Source organism: Bombina bombina, chromosome 2 (assembly GCF_027579735.1).
Source record: "Bombina bombina isolate aBomBom1 chromosome 2, aBomBom1.pri, whole genome shotgun sequence".
In the NCBI taxonomy this organism is placed as follows: Eukaryota; Metazoa; Chordata; class Amphibia; order Anura; family Bombinatoridae; genus Bombina; species Bombina bombina.
In genome coordinates, this window is record NC_069500.1 from 1,007,337,247 (window position 1) to 1,007,358,386 (window position 21,140).

General features: G+C 37.5%; 1 protein-coding gene across 1 annotated transcript in view; it reads right to left on the minus strand.

Annotated features, from left to right (window-relative positions):
* The window catches only part of LOC128649980 (bifunctional heparan sulfate N-deacetylase/N-sulfotransferase 4), a 904,342-nt gene that overhangs the window by 142,509 nt on the left and 740,693 nt on the right, over window positions 1-21,140 (minus strand). Inside the window, exon 7 of the mRNA XM_053703589.1 lies at window positions 10,332-10,428. Within this exon, the coding sequence (XP_053559564.1) occupies window positions 10,332-10,428 (97 nt within the window). The remainder of the gene's footprint in view (window positions 1-10,331; window positions 10,429-21,140) is intronic.

A 21,140-nucleotide genomic window follows, 5' to 3' on the forward strand; every position in this document is an offset into this window, starting at 1 on the left:
TTCACCAGGTAGCTCACAGCTAAGATTTAAAATGGAAAGGTTAGTCACTGCATCTGGTATATATATATAAATATATATATATATATATATTACCAAACAAAATCATATATATATATATATATATATATATATATATATATATATATATATATATATATATATATATATATATATATATACAGTATATATATATATGTATATATATATATGTATATATATATATATATATATATATATATATATATATATATATATATATATATATAAATATAACATATTCTTGTATGTGAAGAACTTTGGAATGTCAAATATACATATATTCATGTTGGGTAAGCACCCTTGAGAATATGCAATCGGGTTTACATGTGAGTAGGGTGTTTTTTTCCCCCCACTTTTTTGCTGCATTGACTTCAATGAGGGAATAAGTTATTTTGTGTGTGATATCCTAAATTCGTCTGGTTAGCACAAAAGCGAAAACAGTTTACTTTCAACTCATAATACTTCTAGCGCAGCAAATGTTGGAGCAGTTAAATAGCAGCAAATTGGAGTGTTAAATAGCGCTTCACTTGTAATCTAGCCCATAATAATAAAAAAAATTGCTTTTAGGCAATCGGATTAACACACAAAGTAATTTCTTATCAATAGTTTCCAATGAACTTAGGGGTGGAAGTAAGAAAACAAAGTCAGAGTCTTGATTCAATCAGAAAGTCTGGAGTTAAAAAGCTTGATATTTTTTAATTCCTATGTACTTCAATCAAGAGTATTATTAAAATGTTACTTTTAAGATGAATCTTCTTGTCAGAAAGGGACTAAGTGGGCTTGGTCATGATGGCTTCAGATATATTTATAGATTTACTTTTATGGTTACTTTGTGGTCACAAATAAAGCCTAGGTTTGGGTGGAACACAGAGGAGGAATAATGCCAGTATTGTGGCTTCTAGAACAAATCTGTGTAACAATGTTTTTTGGGATTTGTTGAATGTTAAACTAAACAATTATATACCTCAATATCATTTTTCAACAAAAATACAGAAGAATATTATTTTTTTTAGATAGTAATAGTGAGACACAACATCTTATATTAGTGTTAGAACTAAATAATACAATTGGCCATAACATCTTCATATCTAAGGTATATAAAAAAAGAAAAAAGTGAAGGACAAGATATTTCAGTTGATGTTACCAGCAAGGACTGTTGTCTAGAAGAGGGGAAACATATATGAAACCTTTATTTATTTATTTATTTATTTATTTATTTATTATTATTATTTTTTTTTTTTTTTAAATATCTTTTTATTGTTGTCAGGCAAAGCAATACACATCTTCATATCATATTCACAAGTCAATCAGAAGATTTTTCTTACATTAACAGAATGGTACATAATAGATTCTAGGTATTGAAAGCATGACATGTTTCTGAAGTATATACATTCTGATTTCTTCATAAGTAACATTTTTTTGTTTCACAGTCTGTGTGTTTGCATTTCCCCAACATAACCATTTTCCGTTTTCTGTTCAAGTTTAAAACTAATTCTTAACCCTACTAACCTAATTTATTAACCAAACTAACCTAACCTATATTTATCAGTAATGAGGGCTCGACGGTGGCAAAAAAAAAAAAAAAAAAAGGGAGGAAAATGGAGTAGTAGTAGGAGGATGGGAGAAATCAATGGGTTGTGAAGTAGCCTTCAGAAAAGGGGAGACAAGAGGGGGGGCAAAAGGGGGGGGGGGGAGAATCTACATCCCACATTGAGCTATTGTCGCCTAGAATAGGTGTTCCCATTCCCCCCTCAACCCAGCCTCCATAAATATTGCTGAGTCTTTAAATGGTATCAAAATCTGTCTTTGGATCTCTAGTTCGAAAGTAAGTATAAGTCTGCGCCATTTACGCAGGAATAGACCCAGTCTATTTTGGACATCCAACCTAACATCCATCTGCTCTGTGAATATTTGTGTTCTAAGTAGGTTTCTAAAGCTCTGGAAGGATGGACTCTTTCTTACCGTCCAATTTTTTAAAATGCACTTTCTGGCTAACAGTATTACTAGACTCAGTACTGCATCTTGTTGCTTATGCTGAGTGTCCCATTGTAAGAATATGATGGCTTCTGGGTTTAGTCTAAGGCGTATCTGCAAGGATTGATTAATCCAGTATTGTATTTTACCCCAATATTGCCTGACTGAAGGGCATTCCCACATATAATGCAAGAGAGTAGGAGCTTCTCTCCAGCACTTAACACACTCATTAGAGCGTGTGGGGATCCATTTGGCTAGTGTTCTCGGCGTGAGATATGCCCTGTGTAGAAAACGTATCTGGGATTCCCTGAACATGGCAGACAATGTGGCTGATTTTGTTCTTTCTAGGCCTCGTCGTACATCTTCCCAAGCTATGTTGCCGGTTCCCTCTCTTGCCCATCCCTGCAGCAACGAGTCTCGCATATTCTGCGCTCGCTGTTGTAATAGTGTTTGATAAATTTCAGATAAGGAGAATTTTCCCATTTTGTACAATGTTTGCGTGATGCGGAAAGGGGAGCCCTCCCAGAATTCCGGCGCCTTCCGGATCAGGGTTCCAATGTAGTGGCGTGCCTGTAAAAAGGCAAAGAAGTGGGCCCGTGGTAGCCCAAACTCTCTCTGTAGGGTACCAAAGTTCTTGACCTCTTTTGAGATTGGGTCTAGCAACTGTTTGAGGGATCTAAGTCCCTTCTGTTCCCAGACTAAGAAAGGTTGGGTCTCCGAACCCGCTGGAAAGTCTGGATTTTTGAGCATTGGCAAGTAACTGGAGGCGTGGCACGATTTTTTCAGGAACTTGTGAGCCTGATGCCAAGCCTTGAGCGGTTCGCTGTACAGCGTACTGAGGCCCAAGGCCTTCACAGATCTCATGTTGGAGATATGTGGTAAATATGCTAAGGAGATGTTCCCCAAGACCGCTTGCTCCAGGGAGGGCCGACAAAAGTGGTGTGTGCCCACCTGCCAATCCACCACCAGACGTATTAGAGCCGCCCAGTTGTACAGTCTGAAGTCTGGCAAAGCCAGACCCCCATTAAGGAAACCCATACTCAGTTTCTCTCTCGAAATTCGTGGTTTACCCCCTCTCCAAATGAACCGGGTCGCTGCCGAGTTTAACAGTTTGACATCCGCTTTGGTTAAGAGTAGGGGTAGCATGAGAAGTGGGTAAAGAAGGCGGGGGAGTATCACCATTTTGAGGAGGTTGATCCTACCTGAGAGTGACAGAGGTAGCGATCTCCAGCTATTCATTTGTGCCTGCAGTTTTGCACACAAGGGCGTTAGATTATTCGCGTATAATTTATTGGGGTTAGCAGATATCTTGATGCCAAGATATGTGATATCATGTTTAGCCACCGAGAACGGGAAATCTTCATCCGTGCCGTTCTTTCTAAGCAGCCACAAAATCTCTGATTTCTGCATATTGACCTTGTAACCTGAAAACAGGCCAAAGTCAGTGAGAGTCTCTAAAATCCGCGGGATATGTTTCTGGGGGTCTTGGACAAAAAGGAGCATATCATCCGCGTAAAGCGCCAGGTGTTGTGGATTCCCAGCTAAATCTAGGCCAGGAAAAGCTTGTCTAAGTTTGATAGCCAGTGGTTCAAGGGCGATATTAAAGAGGAGGGGTGATAATGGGCATCCCTGTCGGGTCCCTCTATGTAAATGGATGTTTGCTGAGAACATATTATTGACTAGTATGTTAGCAAAGGGGGTTCGATATAAATTTTTTATGAAGGTCAGGAAGGGGCCAGAGAAGTGGGCTTTAGCCATGGTGTGGAAAAGATGATCCCATTCCACTCGGTCAAAGGCCTTCTCTGCATCGAGAGACAGCAGGAAGGCCTCCGCTCTCTCCCCCGCAGAGTCACCGCCTCTCTCCGTTCTGTAGTGTTGAACGACCTGTAGGACCCTACGGACGTTAACCACAGATGATCTTGCATACATGAATCCCGTTTGATCCTTATGTATGATGTCAGGCAGTATAAATTTTAGCCTTTCTGCCAGTAATTTGGTTAGTATCTTGTAGTCCGAGTTTAATAAGGAGATCGGACGGTAAGACTCTGGTAGTGTGTTGTCTTTCCCTGGTTTAGGAATTAGAGTAATATATGCAGCGGAGAATTCCGGGACCGGAGCTCTCTCCCCCTCAAAATAGGAGGTGTATACGTTCGCCAACGTCGAGGAGACTTGTGTCTTTAGTAGTCGATAGAATTCTATCGGTAGCCCATCTGGGCCTGGTGCCTTACCCAGCGACATGGACACTATTGTCCTCTGGATCTCTTCTTCCCCTATATGTGCATTCAACTTCTCCAGTTGGGATTCTGAGATCCGTGGGATATTGATATCTTCCCAGAACCTATCTCTGAGCTCGGTTCCCGGGGTGCCGTCGCTGGAGTATAGGGTGGAGTAATAAGACGCAAATGCTTCTGCTATAGATTCAGCATCTTTCACAAGCTTGCCCTGATGTTTCAGGGCAGCGACATGTTTGGAGGAGGTATTTACATTTACCAATGCCGCCATTAGCTTCCCCGATTTATCTCCGAATCTATAATATTTACCCCTGGTACGGAGGAGAGCCTGTGAGGCCTGACTGGCCAGTAAGGCGTCATATTCCTTCTTTGTGTCACTGTAGTTACGATAATTAAGGCTAGATGGCGTAGCGCAATAGGTGCGATAAGTTTCTGCTAAGCGGTCTCTCAGTCCGCAAACTCTCTCCGTGCATTGTTTTTTCCTGCGTGCCAAGTAGGCAACCACATTGCCCGATAGGACCACCTTGGCTGTTGCCCAGAATAGCTCCGGTGAATCTATATGCTGAGCATTATTCATCCGGTAATCATCCCAGCAGTGTGTCAGATAGTTCTGAAATTCCTGGGAATACATTAGATATTTCGGGAATCGTAAGGTACGTCTGTTGCATACCAACGGGTTTTTGTTTACAAAAAGCGCTATGGGTGCGTGGTCTGAAACTGCCACTTCCCCAATTTTAGCATCAATGACATGTGTAATAAGAGAGTTGGAGACCAAAAACATATCAATACGGGACAGGGAGGGTGAGGCACGTGATGCACAAGTATAATCTTTCCCATCTGGGTTTAATTGCTTCCATATGTCTACCACATCCAGGGAATTTCCAGGCAATGCAAATATATCTCTCTCAAATTTTTCTGAGACTTTGGGTGCCCTTTTAGCCTTACTGCTATGTGTCCCTCTCAGCCTATCACAATGGGGGTTGGGTGTGAGATTAAAATCCCCTCCCAGTATGATGTGGGTGTCTAAATAGGGAGAGATAACTGCCACAATGTTGTCCCAAAAACTTCTATCTTTCAGGTTGGGGGCGTAAATGTTGCATAAGGTATAGATTTTCTCTGCTACACAAATTTGCACTATTATGTATCTACCCTCCGGGTCTTTAAGTACCTGTCTGACCTCGTATTCCAGCTTCTTACCTAGAAGTATTGCCACCCCTCTACTAGCAGAGCTATATGAGGAGTATTCAACTCTCCCCACCCAGTCAGATCTCAGTTTCTCATGTTCCATGTCTAGGAGATGCGTCTCTTGAAGAAACGCAATCTCTGCTTTCTTTTTTCTTAGTTGTGTGAGAATTGTTTTCCTTTTTATCGGGGAGTGGAAACCCCCAATATTCCAGGAGTAGATATTAAATCTTAGCTTCTAACTGGATCCTTAAGCCTGTCTTAATGTCTGATATATGGGTGCGTGCACAGATAACTGAGACCGCAGGCCTATTTTGGCCTCTAGTGTATAAGCGTGTGATGAGAATTTTTCCAAGCAAAGAGACCCAAGAGGGTGGTGGAAGGGGAAAAGGAGGTGATAAAGAGGAGAAAGAAAAGGAGAGAAAGGGGAAGAGAGAAAAAAAAAACAAAAAAAAAAAAACCCTTACACCGCAGTAGATAGACTCCCGGTTCAGTCCTCCACCACAGTGAGCCACCGCCAAGCCCTCACCAGCATTCTGAGTAACAAACAAATCTGAAATGGTAAAGGAAAAAATAAGATATGTTATTTTAGCATACTTTGTAGCCCCTTTGATATATGCGTAATGAAGCATGCAAGAATGAACAATAGTGACTTTCCAACAGATTGTTATAGAATTCACTTGCACAGCCATGACCAAATTAATTACAATCTGTGAGTAATACAGATGAATATATGCAGTAAAAGACCATAGAGGGTTTACAACCTGCCTCTGTTCACTCAAATATAATCCATACCCTCCATCCATGTGTTTCAAGTAACACATACACCTTGCAGCCTCTCTGGAACATGGGTAATGCAGCAAGAAAAAAAGGACAATAATGACTGTCAAACAGATTGATACGAAGTGCACTTGTAGAGCCAAGACCATATAGTTTACTATCTGTGAGTAGTACAAATGCATATATGTATTAAAAAACAGTAAAGGGTTTACAACCTGCTTCTGCTTACATGTAAAGAATCCATATCTGCTACTTAAGTGTTCCATGTTACTTAAACCATAAAGATAACTTAAGAAAAAATTTAAATATACAAAACTCAAACTTAATTCCAAAGAACTGTATCTGCGTGTATCCGCAGACTCATTTACATTTATATTTGTAGCCATTAGGGCTTCCTATTTAGATTGAATTCCTAAAGTGGAACCTTAGCTAGGGGGGATAGTTCCTGTTTGTCTATTGGCCTCAACCCTCTTCCCCTCTTGGGTGGTTCTGGCGTGGGCTGCGTGGGGGGGCCCCTCCACTCTCTAAGAAGTGTTGTGCTGCGGTAGGTGTATCAAAGAATTTTGGACCTCTGGGGGTTATAATTTTTAGCTTGGCTGGGTAAAGTAAGAAGGCTTGCCTACCCTCTCTGTGAAGCCTTGAACAAATTGGTGAAAATTCCCTGCGACGTTTCATAAGATCAACTGAGAAATCCTGAAATAAGAGTAAGCGTGTTTTCATACATTACGTTATCCATTTTTCTATAAGCTCTTAGCAGTGCTGTTTTAGTCTGGAAGTGTAGGAACTTAATCATTATCGGCCGGGGTTGGGGCATATCATCTAGGCCAGGTCTCTCCGGGCCCACTCTATGGGCTCGCTCTACCCCTCCCTCCAAATCCTGTGTGGGAATTTTTAACAGTGAAGGAAGTGTGTTTTCAACAAAGTGGATAATGTCTGCTGGCTTAATTGTTTCAGGGAGACCTAGGAGGCGCACATTATTGCGTCTCGACCTATTTTCTAGGTCGTCTACTTTTAATTGCAGGGTCATAGCTTGTCTTTCTAGGTTTTCAATTTTATTAGAGTTTGATACATTAGAGTCCTCTAAATCAGAGATTCTATTCTCTGCTTCCGCTACACGTGTGGAAAACTGTTTGACGTCATCTGTGAGGGTATCAACCCCTCTTTGTAAATTATCAATTTTAGGCATAAAGAGGAGAGATATCTGTTTAACAATAGGATGGGTGTCAACCAGAATATTATCTGAGCAGGCTTCAGCGCTGGTTCCCTGATTGGAGGGTTCAGCTCCAGATTTGTTTCTGCCTGAACTAGCTTTGCTGCGGCTTGCCATGGGAGTATTGGTTAAATATCTCTCCATATACCTCTTAAGATATCAATACAGATTAGCTATGCAAGTAATGCTTTAACGGTATATCCCTAAACCTCTTTCAACCTGAATATGACAAAATGCTTATGAAATGTTCAAAATGATGGTGACATTATCCTGTTAAGGGAGAAAAAGGAAAAAAAGAAAAGGAAAAAAAAAAACATGTGTTAAAGCATGCATTCAGGACAAATCTGATCTAGTTATACAGTTCTCCCCTTTCCAGAGAAGCAGAACACCAGTATAAGTCCTTTAGCACAGAGTTCTGCAAGTGTCCCCTCTAAGGTGTAGGAGCCAAATGTTTTCCTTAACACTGACTTAGGAAATCAGAGTAGCCTGTTACCGCAGTTCTATTGTATAGAGAGTGAGATGAAATTCAGCCTTGTGATGTGACACCACCAATAGCAGGGCAGCAGTATCTCTGTCAGCCGGGTAATTTGCAGGGTTCAAATGTTTTTTTTTTTTTTCCTTTTTATTATTGTTTTATTTTAATTGTTTTCCTTGTAATGTCCCCTTTGGCGTGTTTCGTTAGCCGCACTGCTTCTTTCCCATAACAAAGTCTTTACTCCCTTATACTGTAATATGCCAATTGTCTGCAGTTATAGATATGGTTTAGTGTATACTAGGCTGCGGCAGGGTGCTCAGTAAAACCGCAGGTCACGGTTCTTTAAATTCGTTATTGGGGTTTTAATGTGTGCTTGTGGCTCAATGAGCGAAAATGCCTTCTAGTGCTGTCAGAGGTTAAATAGGCAGTGATTGTACCCAATACTTTACCCTCTCCGCTCTCCAGACTTTGTGCCGGGCCTCAGGGATGGAAACTCCGTTTTTAAGATGGCGCCAGATTTCGCGCCAAGTTAATCTCCAGTGAGGGTCTCCTCTCTATCAGGTAGGATCCGGACAAGGCTGCCGGTAATGTGCCCAGTGTTCCGAGGATCAGTCTTGGAGTCGGGCAGTTGATGAGTCCGAGGTAGATCGGGTGGTAGTTCTTGCAGCTGAAGGGTGGGAAAGGAGTGTTGCGGTCCCCTTAAGGTTGCAGTGGCGCCTTCTGCTCGGCTGGTATCTCTCCCTTGAGGTCAGTTACAACCTGCACGGCCCCGCTAGCCGATGGTGTCACTCGGGTCAGCCGTTCCGATGCGCGCCTTTGCAGCGCTTCTTGTGTGTTAACGACTTTGGTGGGGGAGCGATGTACGGCTCCAGTAATAAATATGGGGGTAGTCTCAGTTTTCCCCTCCACTCCGGACAGCAAACTCTGCCTAGGAATTATTAGTGGGCTAAGGGCATACAGCGGTGCGAAAAAAGCAGTCCAAAGTAGGTTTTAAATAGCTATTTTTTGCTGGTTTGTGCGGAGCTCTTCTCGCTTGCTGCTGCTCCCTAGGCCCGCCCCCTTATTATTATTTTTTAATATGACAGCAAGAAATAAATTGGGAGACCTACAATTTAATAAAATTATGCATATACTGTATATATATATATATATATATATATATATATATATATATATATATATATATATATATATATATATATATATATATATATATATACCTAAAATGTGTTTTGTGTTATTTTGCCATATTACTTAACAACTTTGATATAATAGCAATTTTATGAAAGCAATATAGCCATTTAATCAGTTGACATTTAACAAACCTCTAGCAAATGTTTTAATTATGTTATTTAAATTAAGTTGCTTGACTACAAAAACTATATTGTATGTCCCCAGAGAATGGAAATGACATACAATATAATAATAGTGACACATCAATTGGAAGCAATTAGTATAATGAGAGCTTGGAAAGATATAAATAAAATGTACTACTGGAAAGGATATTATACTTTAAAAAATATGTTCTCTATTTTTTAGGACATTTTTTAAACAAATTCACCTCTTACACTACAAGCTAGATCCAATATGACCTACTATTGCAGCAGACAGTAAGAGTTGAACAATGATGTTGAAGAACTGTTGCTATCAATAGTGGGTTAGATACTCTCAAGCAGTACATCATCTCCAGAGTAATAATGATGTTTATAACTTTCTATAGGATCCATTATAATAAAATAAAGACAGCATCCTATAAAAGCTGGTGTAATGTGCAGCAGTACACATTTCCTTTGTGTATCCTAAAGACAGTTGTTCAACTGCTTTACCTGCCTCACAAACAACTTTTACTCACATAAAACAGAAAGGCAAAAATAAATTATTCACAGCAATAAGCTTCATACTAAACATTGCTCACACTGGACTGTAGTAAATGGGAAAAAAACTCTTAAAATTAAACATTCTATTTGAATTATGAAAGTTTAATTTTGTTATACTAATACACAATATTCCAAATTGTAATTTTTTTTTAATTTTATAGGTACCTGTAATATATAAACATTTTTAATCAACATAATTTTTAATAATTAATATGGTTTTATTTAATATGTCTGTTTACAGGTTTAAAAATGTTTCATATTTTCTAATACTAGTTGTAAAGGTCAATATTTTCCTTTATGTTTAGTAGAATTAGCTTAAAACCCATTAACATCAGCATCTAGTAAGCCAAAAGTAGTATATATTTATTGATTAATGTTTAATTGCAATTATTTGGCAAGGAAAAAGGCAAATACCTTACAGCTTTGTGAATGCTTATCTTTTTGACACTATTTTAAAAGGAAAAAAATGCAAAAGCAAATGCTTAGTAAAATGAGAAAAAAATGTTTTAGAACAGCAGGGTGGCACATTCAATCCTCTAATGACAATTGGAAAAGTCACTTACCTGTTTTTTGGGGTCCTATTACAAGGAATTTTGGGAGACGATCGCAGGTTTTAACTCTAGACCATATGTCTCTGTGTCTCCTGTCATCACATGGGTTCTGTAGACACACAATGCTATTTTAATTCTGCACAGGTTGAAATATATTTATTAGAAATAACTAAACAGTTAAACAAATAAACTGTATTGAAAACATAGAAATGGCTGTGTTATAAAAAATTGGATTAATAAACATTCCATATTTCTATATTTTAATACCTGTATAAGGGTTAAATTGCGAGTGGCACGCTAATTGTAGTGCACAAGTGATAGGAGGAGGTATTTTTGTGTACAACAGAAATTATGAGTTGAAAGTAAACGACTTTGCTTGAGCGCAATTGAATTTAACACGTGTTGGGTTAGCGGGACTTCAGAGCTCTGGTTAACTGTTACAAAAAAGTGACACAAAACACATCAAAAATACATTAAAATGTAGTTACACTCATAATAACACTGTCTGTTTTTTGGGTTTGGGTTTTTTTTGTAATTTAAATTGCATTAAAAAGTATATGAGGTCCAGGTGTTAGAAAAAAATACATGTAAAGGGATTAAACATAGAGATACATACATAAATTATGTACATATATATATATGTATATATATATATATGTTTGTGTACATATGCATTTATGTATTCATATGTGTATGTATGTATTTAAAGACGAGACATGTACAACGCTAAAAATTTAGTTTCGTTTTCATTAATTAAATTAATAATTTCGTTTCGGCAAATTAGTTTAGTTAAGTTTAAATTAAAAAAAAAATTGTTTCGCCAAACTAGTTATATTAAGTTAAATCGTTTTTTCAAATATATGCTCATTTTTTCGGATCCACTCTTTATTCACATGCATTATTCTATTCTGAAGTTTAGAATAGAATAATGCATATGAATAAAGAATTGATCTAAAAAAAAGAAAGAATCTGAAAAAAAGATTTAACTAAACATAACTAATATGCCGGCGATTGCCGAAACAGAATTATCTAAAGCCGCCGCCGCAACCCACATCACCAAAAGTAAATAAAGCTATTAACCCCTAAACCGCTGCCCCCCATATCGCCAAAACTACCTAAACCTACAGGGAGTGCAGAATTATTAGGCAAATGAGTATTTTGACCACATCATCCTCTTTATGCATGTTGTCTTACTCCAAGCTGTATAGGCTCGAAAGCCTACTACCAATTAAGCATATTAGGTGATGTGCATCTCTGTAATGAGAAGGGGTGTGGTCTAATGACATCAACACCCTATATCAGGTGTGCATAATTATTAGGCAACTTCCTTTCCTTTGGCAAAATGGGTCAAAAGAAGGACTTGACAGGCTCAGAAAAGTCAAAAATAGTGAGATATCTTGCAGAGGGATGCAGCACTCTTAAAATTGCAAAGCTTCTGAAGCGTGATCATCGAACAATCAAGCGTTTCATTCAAAATAGTCAACAGGGTCGCAAGAAGCGTGTGGAAAAACCAAGGCGCAAAATAACTGCCCATGAACTGAGAAAAGTCAAGCGTGCAGCTGCCAAGATGCCACTTGCCACCAGTTTGGCCATATTTCAGAGCTGCAACATCACTGGAGTGCCCAAAAGCACAAGGTGTGCAATACTCAGAGACATGGCCAAGGTAAGAAAGGCTGAAAGACGACGACCACTGAACGAGACACACAAGCTGAAACGTCAAGACTGGGCCAAGAAATATCTCAAGACTGATTTTTCTAAGGTTTTATGGACTGATGAAATGAGAGTGAGTCTTGATGGGCCAGATGGATGGGCCCGTGGCTGGATTGGTAAAGAGCAGAGAGCTCCAGTCCGACTCAGACGCCAGCAAGGTGGAGGTGGAGTACTGGTTTGGGCTGGTATCATCAAAGATGAGCTTGTGGGGCCTTTTCGGGTTGACGATGGAGTCAAGCTCAACTCCCAGTCCTACTGCCAGTTTCTGGAAGACACCTTCTTCAAGCAGTGGTACAGGAAGAAGTCTGCATCCTTCAAGAAAAACATGATTTTCATGCAGGACAATGCTCCATCACACGTGTCCAAGTACTCCACAGCGTGGCTGGCAAGAAAGGGTATAAAAGAAGAAAATCTAATGACATGGCCTCCTTGTTCACCTGATCTGAACCCCTTTGAGAACCTGTGGTCCATCATCAAATGTGAGATTTACAAGGAGGGAAAACAGTACACCTCTCTGAACAGTGTCTGGGAGGCTGTGGTTGCTGCTGCACGCAATGTTGATGGTGAACAGATCAAAACACTGACAGAATCCATGGATGGCAGGCATTTGAGTGTCCTTGCAAAGAAAGGTGGCTATATTGGTCACTGATTTGTTTTTGTTTTGTTTTTGAATGTCAGAAATGTATATTTGTGAATGTTGAGATGTTATATTGGTTTCACTGGTAAAAATAAATAATTGAAATGGGTATATATTTGTTTTTTGTTAAGTTGCCTAATAATTATGCACAGTAATAGTCACCTGCACACACAGATATCCCCCTAAAATAGCTATAACTAAAAACAAACTAAAAACTACTTCCAAAACTATTCAGCTTTGATATTAATGAGTTTTTTGGGCTCATTGAGAACATGGTTGTTGTTCAATAATAAAATTAATCCTCAAAAATACAGCTTGCCTAATAATTCTGCACTCCCTGTATTAATCCCTAAACCACAGTTCCCCGACATCGCCAACACTAACTAAATCACTAAATAAAGCTATTAACCCCTAAACCGCAGTTCCCTCAACATTACCAACACTAACTAAACCTATTAACCCCTAAACCGCCGTTCCCAAACATCGCCGATACTAACTAAACCTATTAACTCTAAATCCCCGACATCGCTGACACTAACTGAAACACTAAATAAACCTATTAACCCCTAAACTTTCGTTCCCAAACATAGCTGACACTAACTAAAACACTAAATAAACCTATTAACCTCTAAACTGCTGTTCCCAAACGTCACCAACACTAACAAAACCTATTAACCCCTAAACCGCTGACCCCCACATTGCAACAACCTAAATTAAACTATTTTGCCCCTAAACCTAACACCCCCTAACTTTAAAAAAAAATTCAAATAGACCTAAATTAAAGTTACCATTTTTAACTAACTACCTATTTAAAAATAAATACAAACTTACCTGTAAAATAAAAATAAAACCTAAGCTAGCTACAATATAGCTGTTTACTAACTACCTAGTTAAAATAAATACAAACTTACCTGTGAAATAAAAATAAAACCTAAGCTAGCTACAATATAGCTATTTACTAACTACCTAGTTAAAATAAATACAAACTTACCTGTGAAATAAAAATAAAACCCAAACTTAAACTTATAAAACCTAACATTACTAAAAATTAAAAACCTAACATAACTAAAAAATAAAAACTACAATTAGAAAATAATAAACACTAAAATTACAAAAAATAAAAAAACTACCATTACAAAAAATAACAGACTTACGTCCAGATTACGAGTTTTGCGTTAAGAGGGATGCGGTACTAACTTGCACATTATTCTCACTGCTCACTTACCTACAGCGCTGGTATTACAGGTTTTTATAAACCTGGCATTAAAAGGCAAGAAGTGAGCATAGAGCAAAATTGTGCTCCGTACCGCACTCCAATACCAGCGCTGCTTAAGTCAGCGGTGAGCTGGTTATACGTGCTCATGCACGATTTCCCCATAGACATCAATGGGGAGAGCTGGCAAAAAAAAAACCATAATCATTCGATTATGGGACTTTTTATCTGAAGTAGATGTGGATTTCAGGTTTGCATTTACTTACTGATAATTTTTGTATTATTAATTGTATGTATGTTATTCTCCTTTTTTCTGTAGGTGATGAATTTTATATGTGATAGTGCACGTTTTATTTGAAGCATATTTTGTAAGGTGATTGTTTTTTAGAGATATACAGGTGATAGGATTAGATCAGTTCACTAGCGCTGATATTTTGTTGTTTTTCTTTGCGGCTGAAAAAAAAGCCTAACACCTGCAATAAAGCAGCGTAAAGATCAGTAATGCAGCCCTATTGATTACTATGGGGAAACAAAAGTTATGTTTACACCTAACACCCTAACATGAACCCCGAGTCTAAACACCCCTAATCTTACACTTATTAACCCCTAATCTGCCGCCCCCGACATCGCCGACACCTATATTATACTTATTAACCCCTAATTTGCCACCTCCAACGTCGCCGACACTATAATAGACATATTAACCCCTAAACCGCCGCACTCCTGCCTCACAAACACTATTTAAATATTATTAACCCCTAATCTGCCATCCCCAACGTTGCCGCCACTATATTAAATTTATTAACCCCTAAACCTAAGTCAACCCCTAACACCCCCTAACTTAAATATAATTAAAATAAATCTAAATAAAACCTACAATTAATAACTAAATAATTCCTATTTAAAACTAAATACTTACCTATAAAATAAACCCTAAGCTAGCTAAAATATAACTAATAGTTACATTGTATCTAGCTTATGTTTTAATTTTATTTTACAGACAAGTTTGTATTTATATTAACTAGGTAGAATAACTATTTAATAACTACCTAGCAAAAATAAATACAAATTTACCTGTAAAAATAAAACCTAACCTAAGTTCAACTAACACCTAACACTACACTACAATTAAATTACCTAAATTAAATACAATTAAATAAATACAATACAATTACCTAAATTACAAAAAAACAAACACTAAATTACGCAAAATAAAAAACAAATTACAAGATATTTAAATTAACTACACCTAATCTAATAGCCCTATCAAAATAAAAAAAGCCCTCCCCAATAATAAAACCCCCCTAGCTTAAACTAAACTATCAATAGCCCTTAAAAGGGCCTTTTGCGTGGCATTGCCCCAAAGAAATCAGCTCTTTTACCTGTAAAAAAAAATACAAACAACCCCCCCAAACAGTAAAATCCACCACCCACACAACCAACCACCCAAATAAAACCCTAACTAAAAAAACCTAAGCCCCTCATTGTCCTGAAAAGGGCATTTGTATGGGCATTTACCTTAAAAGGGCATTTAGCTCTATTGCGGCCCAAACCCTAACCTAAAAATAAAACCCACCCAATAAACCCTTAAAAAAAACCTAACACTAACCCCTAAAGATCCACTTACAGTTTTGAAGACTGGACATCCATCCTCAACGAAGCCAGGAGAAGTCCTCAACGAAGCGGCAAGAAGTCCTCAACGAAGCCGGGAGAAGTCTTCATCCAAGCCGGGAGAAGTGGTCCTCCAGACGGGCAGGAGTCTTCATCCAGAAGGCATCTTCTATCTTCATCCATCCGGCGCGGAGTGGGTCCATCTTCAAGACATCCAACGCGGAGCATCCTCTTCTTTCCGACGATTAACGACAAAGGAAGGTTCCTTTAAATGATGTCATCCATGATGGCGTCCCTTAGATTCCGATTGGCTGAAAGAATTATATCAGCCAATCGGAATTAAGGTTGAAAAAATCCTATTGGCTGATTTGATCAGCCAATAGGATTGAACTTCAATCCTATTGGCTGATCAAATCAGCCAATCGGATTGAGCTTGCATTCTATTTGCTGATAGGAAGACTTTTGCTCGTCTGGAGGACCACTTCTCCCGGCTTGGATGAAGACTTATCCCGGCTTTGTTGAGGATGGATGTCCGGTCTTCAAAACTGTAAGTGGATCTTCAGGGGTTAGTGTTAGGTTTTTTTAAGGGTTTATTGGGTGGGTTTTATTTTTAGGTTAAGGCTTGGGCCGCAATAGAGCTAAATGCCCTTTTAAGGGCAATGCCCATACAAATGCCCTTTTCAGGACAATGGGGAGATTAGTTTTTTTTTAGTTAGGGCTTTATTTGGGGGGTTGGTTGTGTGGGTGGTGGGTTTTACTGTTGGGGGGGTTGTTTGTATCTTTTTTTTACGGGTAAAATAGCTGATTTCTTTGGGGCAATGCCCCACAAAAGGCCCTTTTAAGGGCTATTGGTAGTTTAGTTTAGGCTAGGGTTTTTTTTTATTTGGGGGGGGGGGCTTTTTATTTTGATAGGGCTATTAGATTAGGTGTAATTAGTTTAAATATCTTGTAATTTGTTTTTTATTTTGTGTAATTTAGTGTTTGTTTTGTTTTGTAATTTAGGTAATTGTATTTAATTTATTAAATTGTATTTAATTTAGGTAATTTATTTAATTGTAGTGTAGTGTTAAGTGTTAGTGTAACTTAGGTTTTATTTTACAGGTAAATTTGTATTTATTTTAGCGTGGTAGTTATTAAATAGTTAATAACTATTTGGTAACTATTCTACCTAGTTAAAATAAATAAAAACTTGCCTGTAAAATCTAAGCTAGATACAATGTAACTATTAGTTATATTGTAGCTAGCTTAGGGTTTATTTTACAGGTAAGTATTTAGTTTTAAATAGGAATTATTTAGGTAATGATAGTAGGTTTTCTTTAGATTTATTTTAATTATATTTAAGTTAGGGGGTGTTAGGGTTAGACTTAGGTTTAGGGGTTAATAAATATAGTATAGTGGCGACAACGTTGGGGGCGGCAGACTAGGGGTTAATAAATGTAGGTAGGTGGTGGCGATGTTAGGGAAGCAGATTAGGGGTTAATAATATTTAACTAGTGTTTGTGAGGCGGGAGTGCAGCGGTTTAGGGGTAAATATGTTTATTCTAGTGGTGGCGATGTCCACAGAGGCAGATTAGGGCAGATTAGGGGTTAATAATTTTATTTAAGTGTTTGCGATGCGGGAGGGCCTTGGTTTAGGGGTTAATAGGTAGTTTATGGCCGTTAGTGTACTGTTTAGCACTTTAGTTATGAGTTTTAAGCTACAGCTCTGTAGTGTAAAACTCATAACTACTGACTTTAGAATGCGTTACAAATCTTGCGGGATAGGCTGTACCGCTCACTTTTTGGCCTAAAAAAAAAAAGCTTGTAATACCGGCGCAATGGAAGTCCCATTGAAAAAAAGACTATACGCAAATTGCGTAAGTTAATTTGCGGTACGGCCAAAAAAGTGTGCGGGACAGCTGTACCTACAAAACTCGTAATAGCAGCGGTAGTTAAAAAGCAGCGTTATGAGGCTTAACGCTACTTTTTTACTCATAACGCAAGACTCGTAATCTAGCCGAAAATTATCCAAAAAAATAAAAATAATTCCTATTCTAATACCCCGTTTTAAAAAAAAACAAAAACACCCCAAAAAAAAACAAAAAACTAATCTATAATAAACTACCAAGGGCCCTTAAAATGGCCTTTTGTAGGGCAATGCCCTAAAGTTAACAGCACTTTTGCAAAAAAATAAAAATCAGCCTATAGGAATGAGAGCTACTTAAATCCTATTGGCCTCCACATCAGACCGATAGACCTCCGCCTCCGCACATCGACTGATCCGCCTCCGCAGGGATTAAGAAGATGCCGGTCCAGCGATGGATGAACATGGATCCGCCTGGATGAAGATGCTTCGCCGCTGGGATGAAGATCGTTCGCCGGGCTTTTTTTATTTTAACAGGCCGAAAAAGAGCTGAATGCCCTTTTAAGGGCAGTAAAAGTGCTGAATGCCCTTACAAGGGCAATGCCCATGCATATGCAATTTTCAGGGCAATGGGTAGATTAGGTTTTTTTTTTAGTTAGGTTTTTTTTATTTTGTGGGTTTAGGGGGTGAGGGTTTGTAATGTTAGGGGGGGTTTGTTTTAATTTTTTTGCAAAAGAGCTGTTAACTTCAGGGCAGTGCCCTACAAAAGGCCCTTTTAAGAGCTATTGGTAGTTTATTAGAGATTAGGGATTTTTATTTTGGGGTGTTTTTTTTTATAAACTGGGTATTAAAATAGTAATATTTTTTATTTTTTTTGGATAATTTTGTTTGTTAATTTTTGCAATGGTAGTTTTTTTATTTTTTTTATTTTAGTGTTTATTATTTTTTGTAATTGTAGTTTTATTTTTTTTAGTAATCTTAGTTTTTTTAATTTTAATTTTAATTTTAATTATGTTAAAGTTAGGGGGTGTTAGGTTTAGGGGTTAATATTTAAATTTAGGTTGTTGCGATGTGGGGGCCGTTGGTTTAGGGGTTAAAAGGTTTAGTTAGTGTTGGTGATATTTGGGAATGGCGGTTTAGGGGTTAATAGGTTTATTTTTAGTGTTTCAGTTAGTGTCAGCGATGTTGGGGAACTACGGTTTAGGGGTTAATAGGTTTAGTTAGTGTCAACAAAATCGGGGAACTGCGGTTTAGGGGTTAATAGGTTTAGTTAGTGTCGGCGATGTCAAGGAACAGCGGTTTAGGGGTTAATAGCTTTATTTAGTGATTTAGTTGGTGTCGGTGATGTCGGGGAATGACGGCCGGTTAAGGGGTTAATAGCTTCATTTAGTGATTTAGTTAGTGTCAGCGATGTTGGGGAACTGCGGTTTAGATTAGAACAATGAAAAATTCTGAATATGAATAATAGATCTGAAAATTTGGAAACTGATTTCTTAATTTTTTGAATTTTTCGGGATTTTAGTTATGGTGCAGATTCTCAAATTTGGATGTGTTTGAATCTCTGAATCAGCCAAAATTCGTCCGAAAATGAAATTCACCCAAAACAAAATGCACATGTCTATTAAAGACATATATACACATATAAACACATATGTACATATCTTTACATATATATATATTGTAAGTATTTTAAATAGATTTTCCTTGATATCTCTATGTAAGTATATATCTATATATTCATAGGCTTTTTGCGTATGTCAGGATATATATATATATATATATATCCTGACATACGCAAAAAGCCTTCGTCTAGTGCAGTTCACACGAATGCGGGACCACTAAATAGCATACCACTCGTAATCTAGCACTAAATGTTTTTTAGCTCAGTTTTGTAACTGTGTTTCCTAAATACCATAAATTATTTAATGGATATATATGAATAAAATAAACAGATATTACGGAAAGTATTAAAGTTCTCTGAAGCATATTGAACTAGATACATATTATTGAAGACAATGGTATTTGAACCTTGTTGGAACAAGAATCAAATGCCATAAAGGAATATAAGTAACTAAAAGAAAAATAAAGTTAGTTTATAAAGCTTTTTTTGTCTGCAGACACTAGCACTTTGATCCTCCCCCCTTTAGCAATACTTTAACTTCTTGTTAAAAGAGTAGGTCCCGTCAATTAAAACTTGATTGATTTGTGAGCATGCACATGCATAATTTTAACCAGTGGGCAACTTGTCTTTGTTGCCTGTTATTGTAGCATGCACTGATATTGAAGACAACTATGTCATGTGTGACACACCCTTCTGCACATGAGCGCACGCTCATACTTTTCATTCTACTGAATTCAAAGAGGACCTAAATCCTTCATTATTTGGAAGGCTGGGTGGGGGGGAGTTTAAAGTATAAAAGTAAATTTTATGTTATGTATATTAAGCGCTTAAAGGGACAGTTTACTCCAAAATATTCTCCCCTTTAATTTGTTCCCAATGATCCACTTTACCTGCTGGAGTTTATTAAATTGTTTACAAGTATTTCCATTACCCTTATATTGGCATTTGAAATAGTTTATTTAGCCTGTGGTATTCCCACCCATCCTAAAAGTTTTTGGCCTCAAGACCAAGCTATAGATAAGTTGCGTAAACACAGCCAGCAGAAGAAATTACACTCCCAGTGGGTTATAGAAGAGATAAGGTAATAACATTTTAATTTTCCATTGTTGTCTTCAAGTATTAGTGATTGGCTTATGGACAGATATAAGATAAAGAAGCAGGTATATGTACACAATGTGATAAAGTAATGAGATCTTATTATACCTACAAGATCAACCCATTTTATTAGGTTGTGACATTAAAACACAAAATCAACTAATTCATATACACAAATAATCCTTAAAAAGCAAATCTCATACATTGTATACTCTGCAGCTGGTAAAAAATGTAATTGAAAACATATTAAGGGGAATTTTTTTTATAGTATACTGTCCCTTTAAGGGGGGAGACAATTGTTCACGTTCTTAACATATACAAAACCTAGAATTTGAGCTATATGTTTGTTCAGTCATAATATACTTCTTTCATATTAAGTGCACCCACACTTATTATATATTGTTTTTTAGAGGACAACATTTTGACATCAAGTATTTAAATATGAACTGTAATTTAATATGAAAAAAAATCTATGTACGTGTGGGAAACTAAGAAATGTTATTTTTTCCAAACAAGCACACACATATTTTATTGTGAATATCATAATCCTGAAAACACCCATGTTTATATTCTACAATGTCCTACGAGTACTACTACAGGTCAAAATATGGAGCCTGTCCATTTACATGGAAATTTGAAAAATTGTTTTTCTCGGCCTATGTTATGTTTAATTCAGTATGGAAGCCCAGGAAAGAAAAATACCAGCATGATGGCATACCATTTGCAACCCGGGGTATTCCAGTCTTTTTTTGTAGCCACTTAGTCACAAAAACTGGCCATATTTTGGTCATTTATTTTTCAATATACCTATTACCATGGTCTGTGCCCAAAACATTTTAATTTCTGTTAGGTCAGTGGGGTGCCAGGTGTTTTCTTAAAGTGGTGTTTGAGTAGCCATATTCTCTAACATCTTTTCAGTCAGCACAGGTTTAAATAATTTATTGGCTCACAAACTGAAATGCTGGTTGTGATGCCAGAAGTGGCCATAAATGGTGGTATTTCAGGGGCAGTTAGGTATGGGGTACCCAATTTTTGAACAAGATTGTTGGACGTTCTAAACACCTCTAATGGTGGGAGCACCATCACTAGAA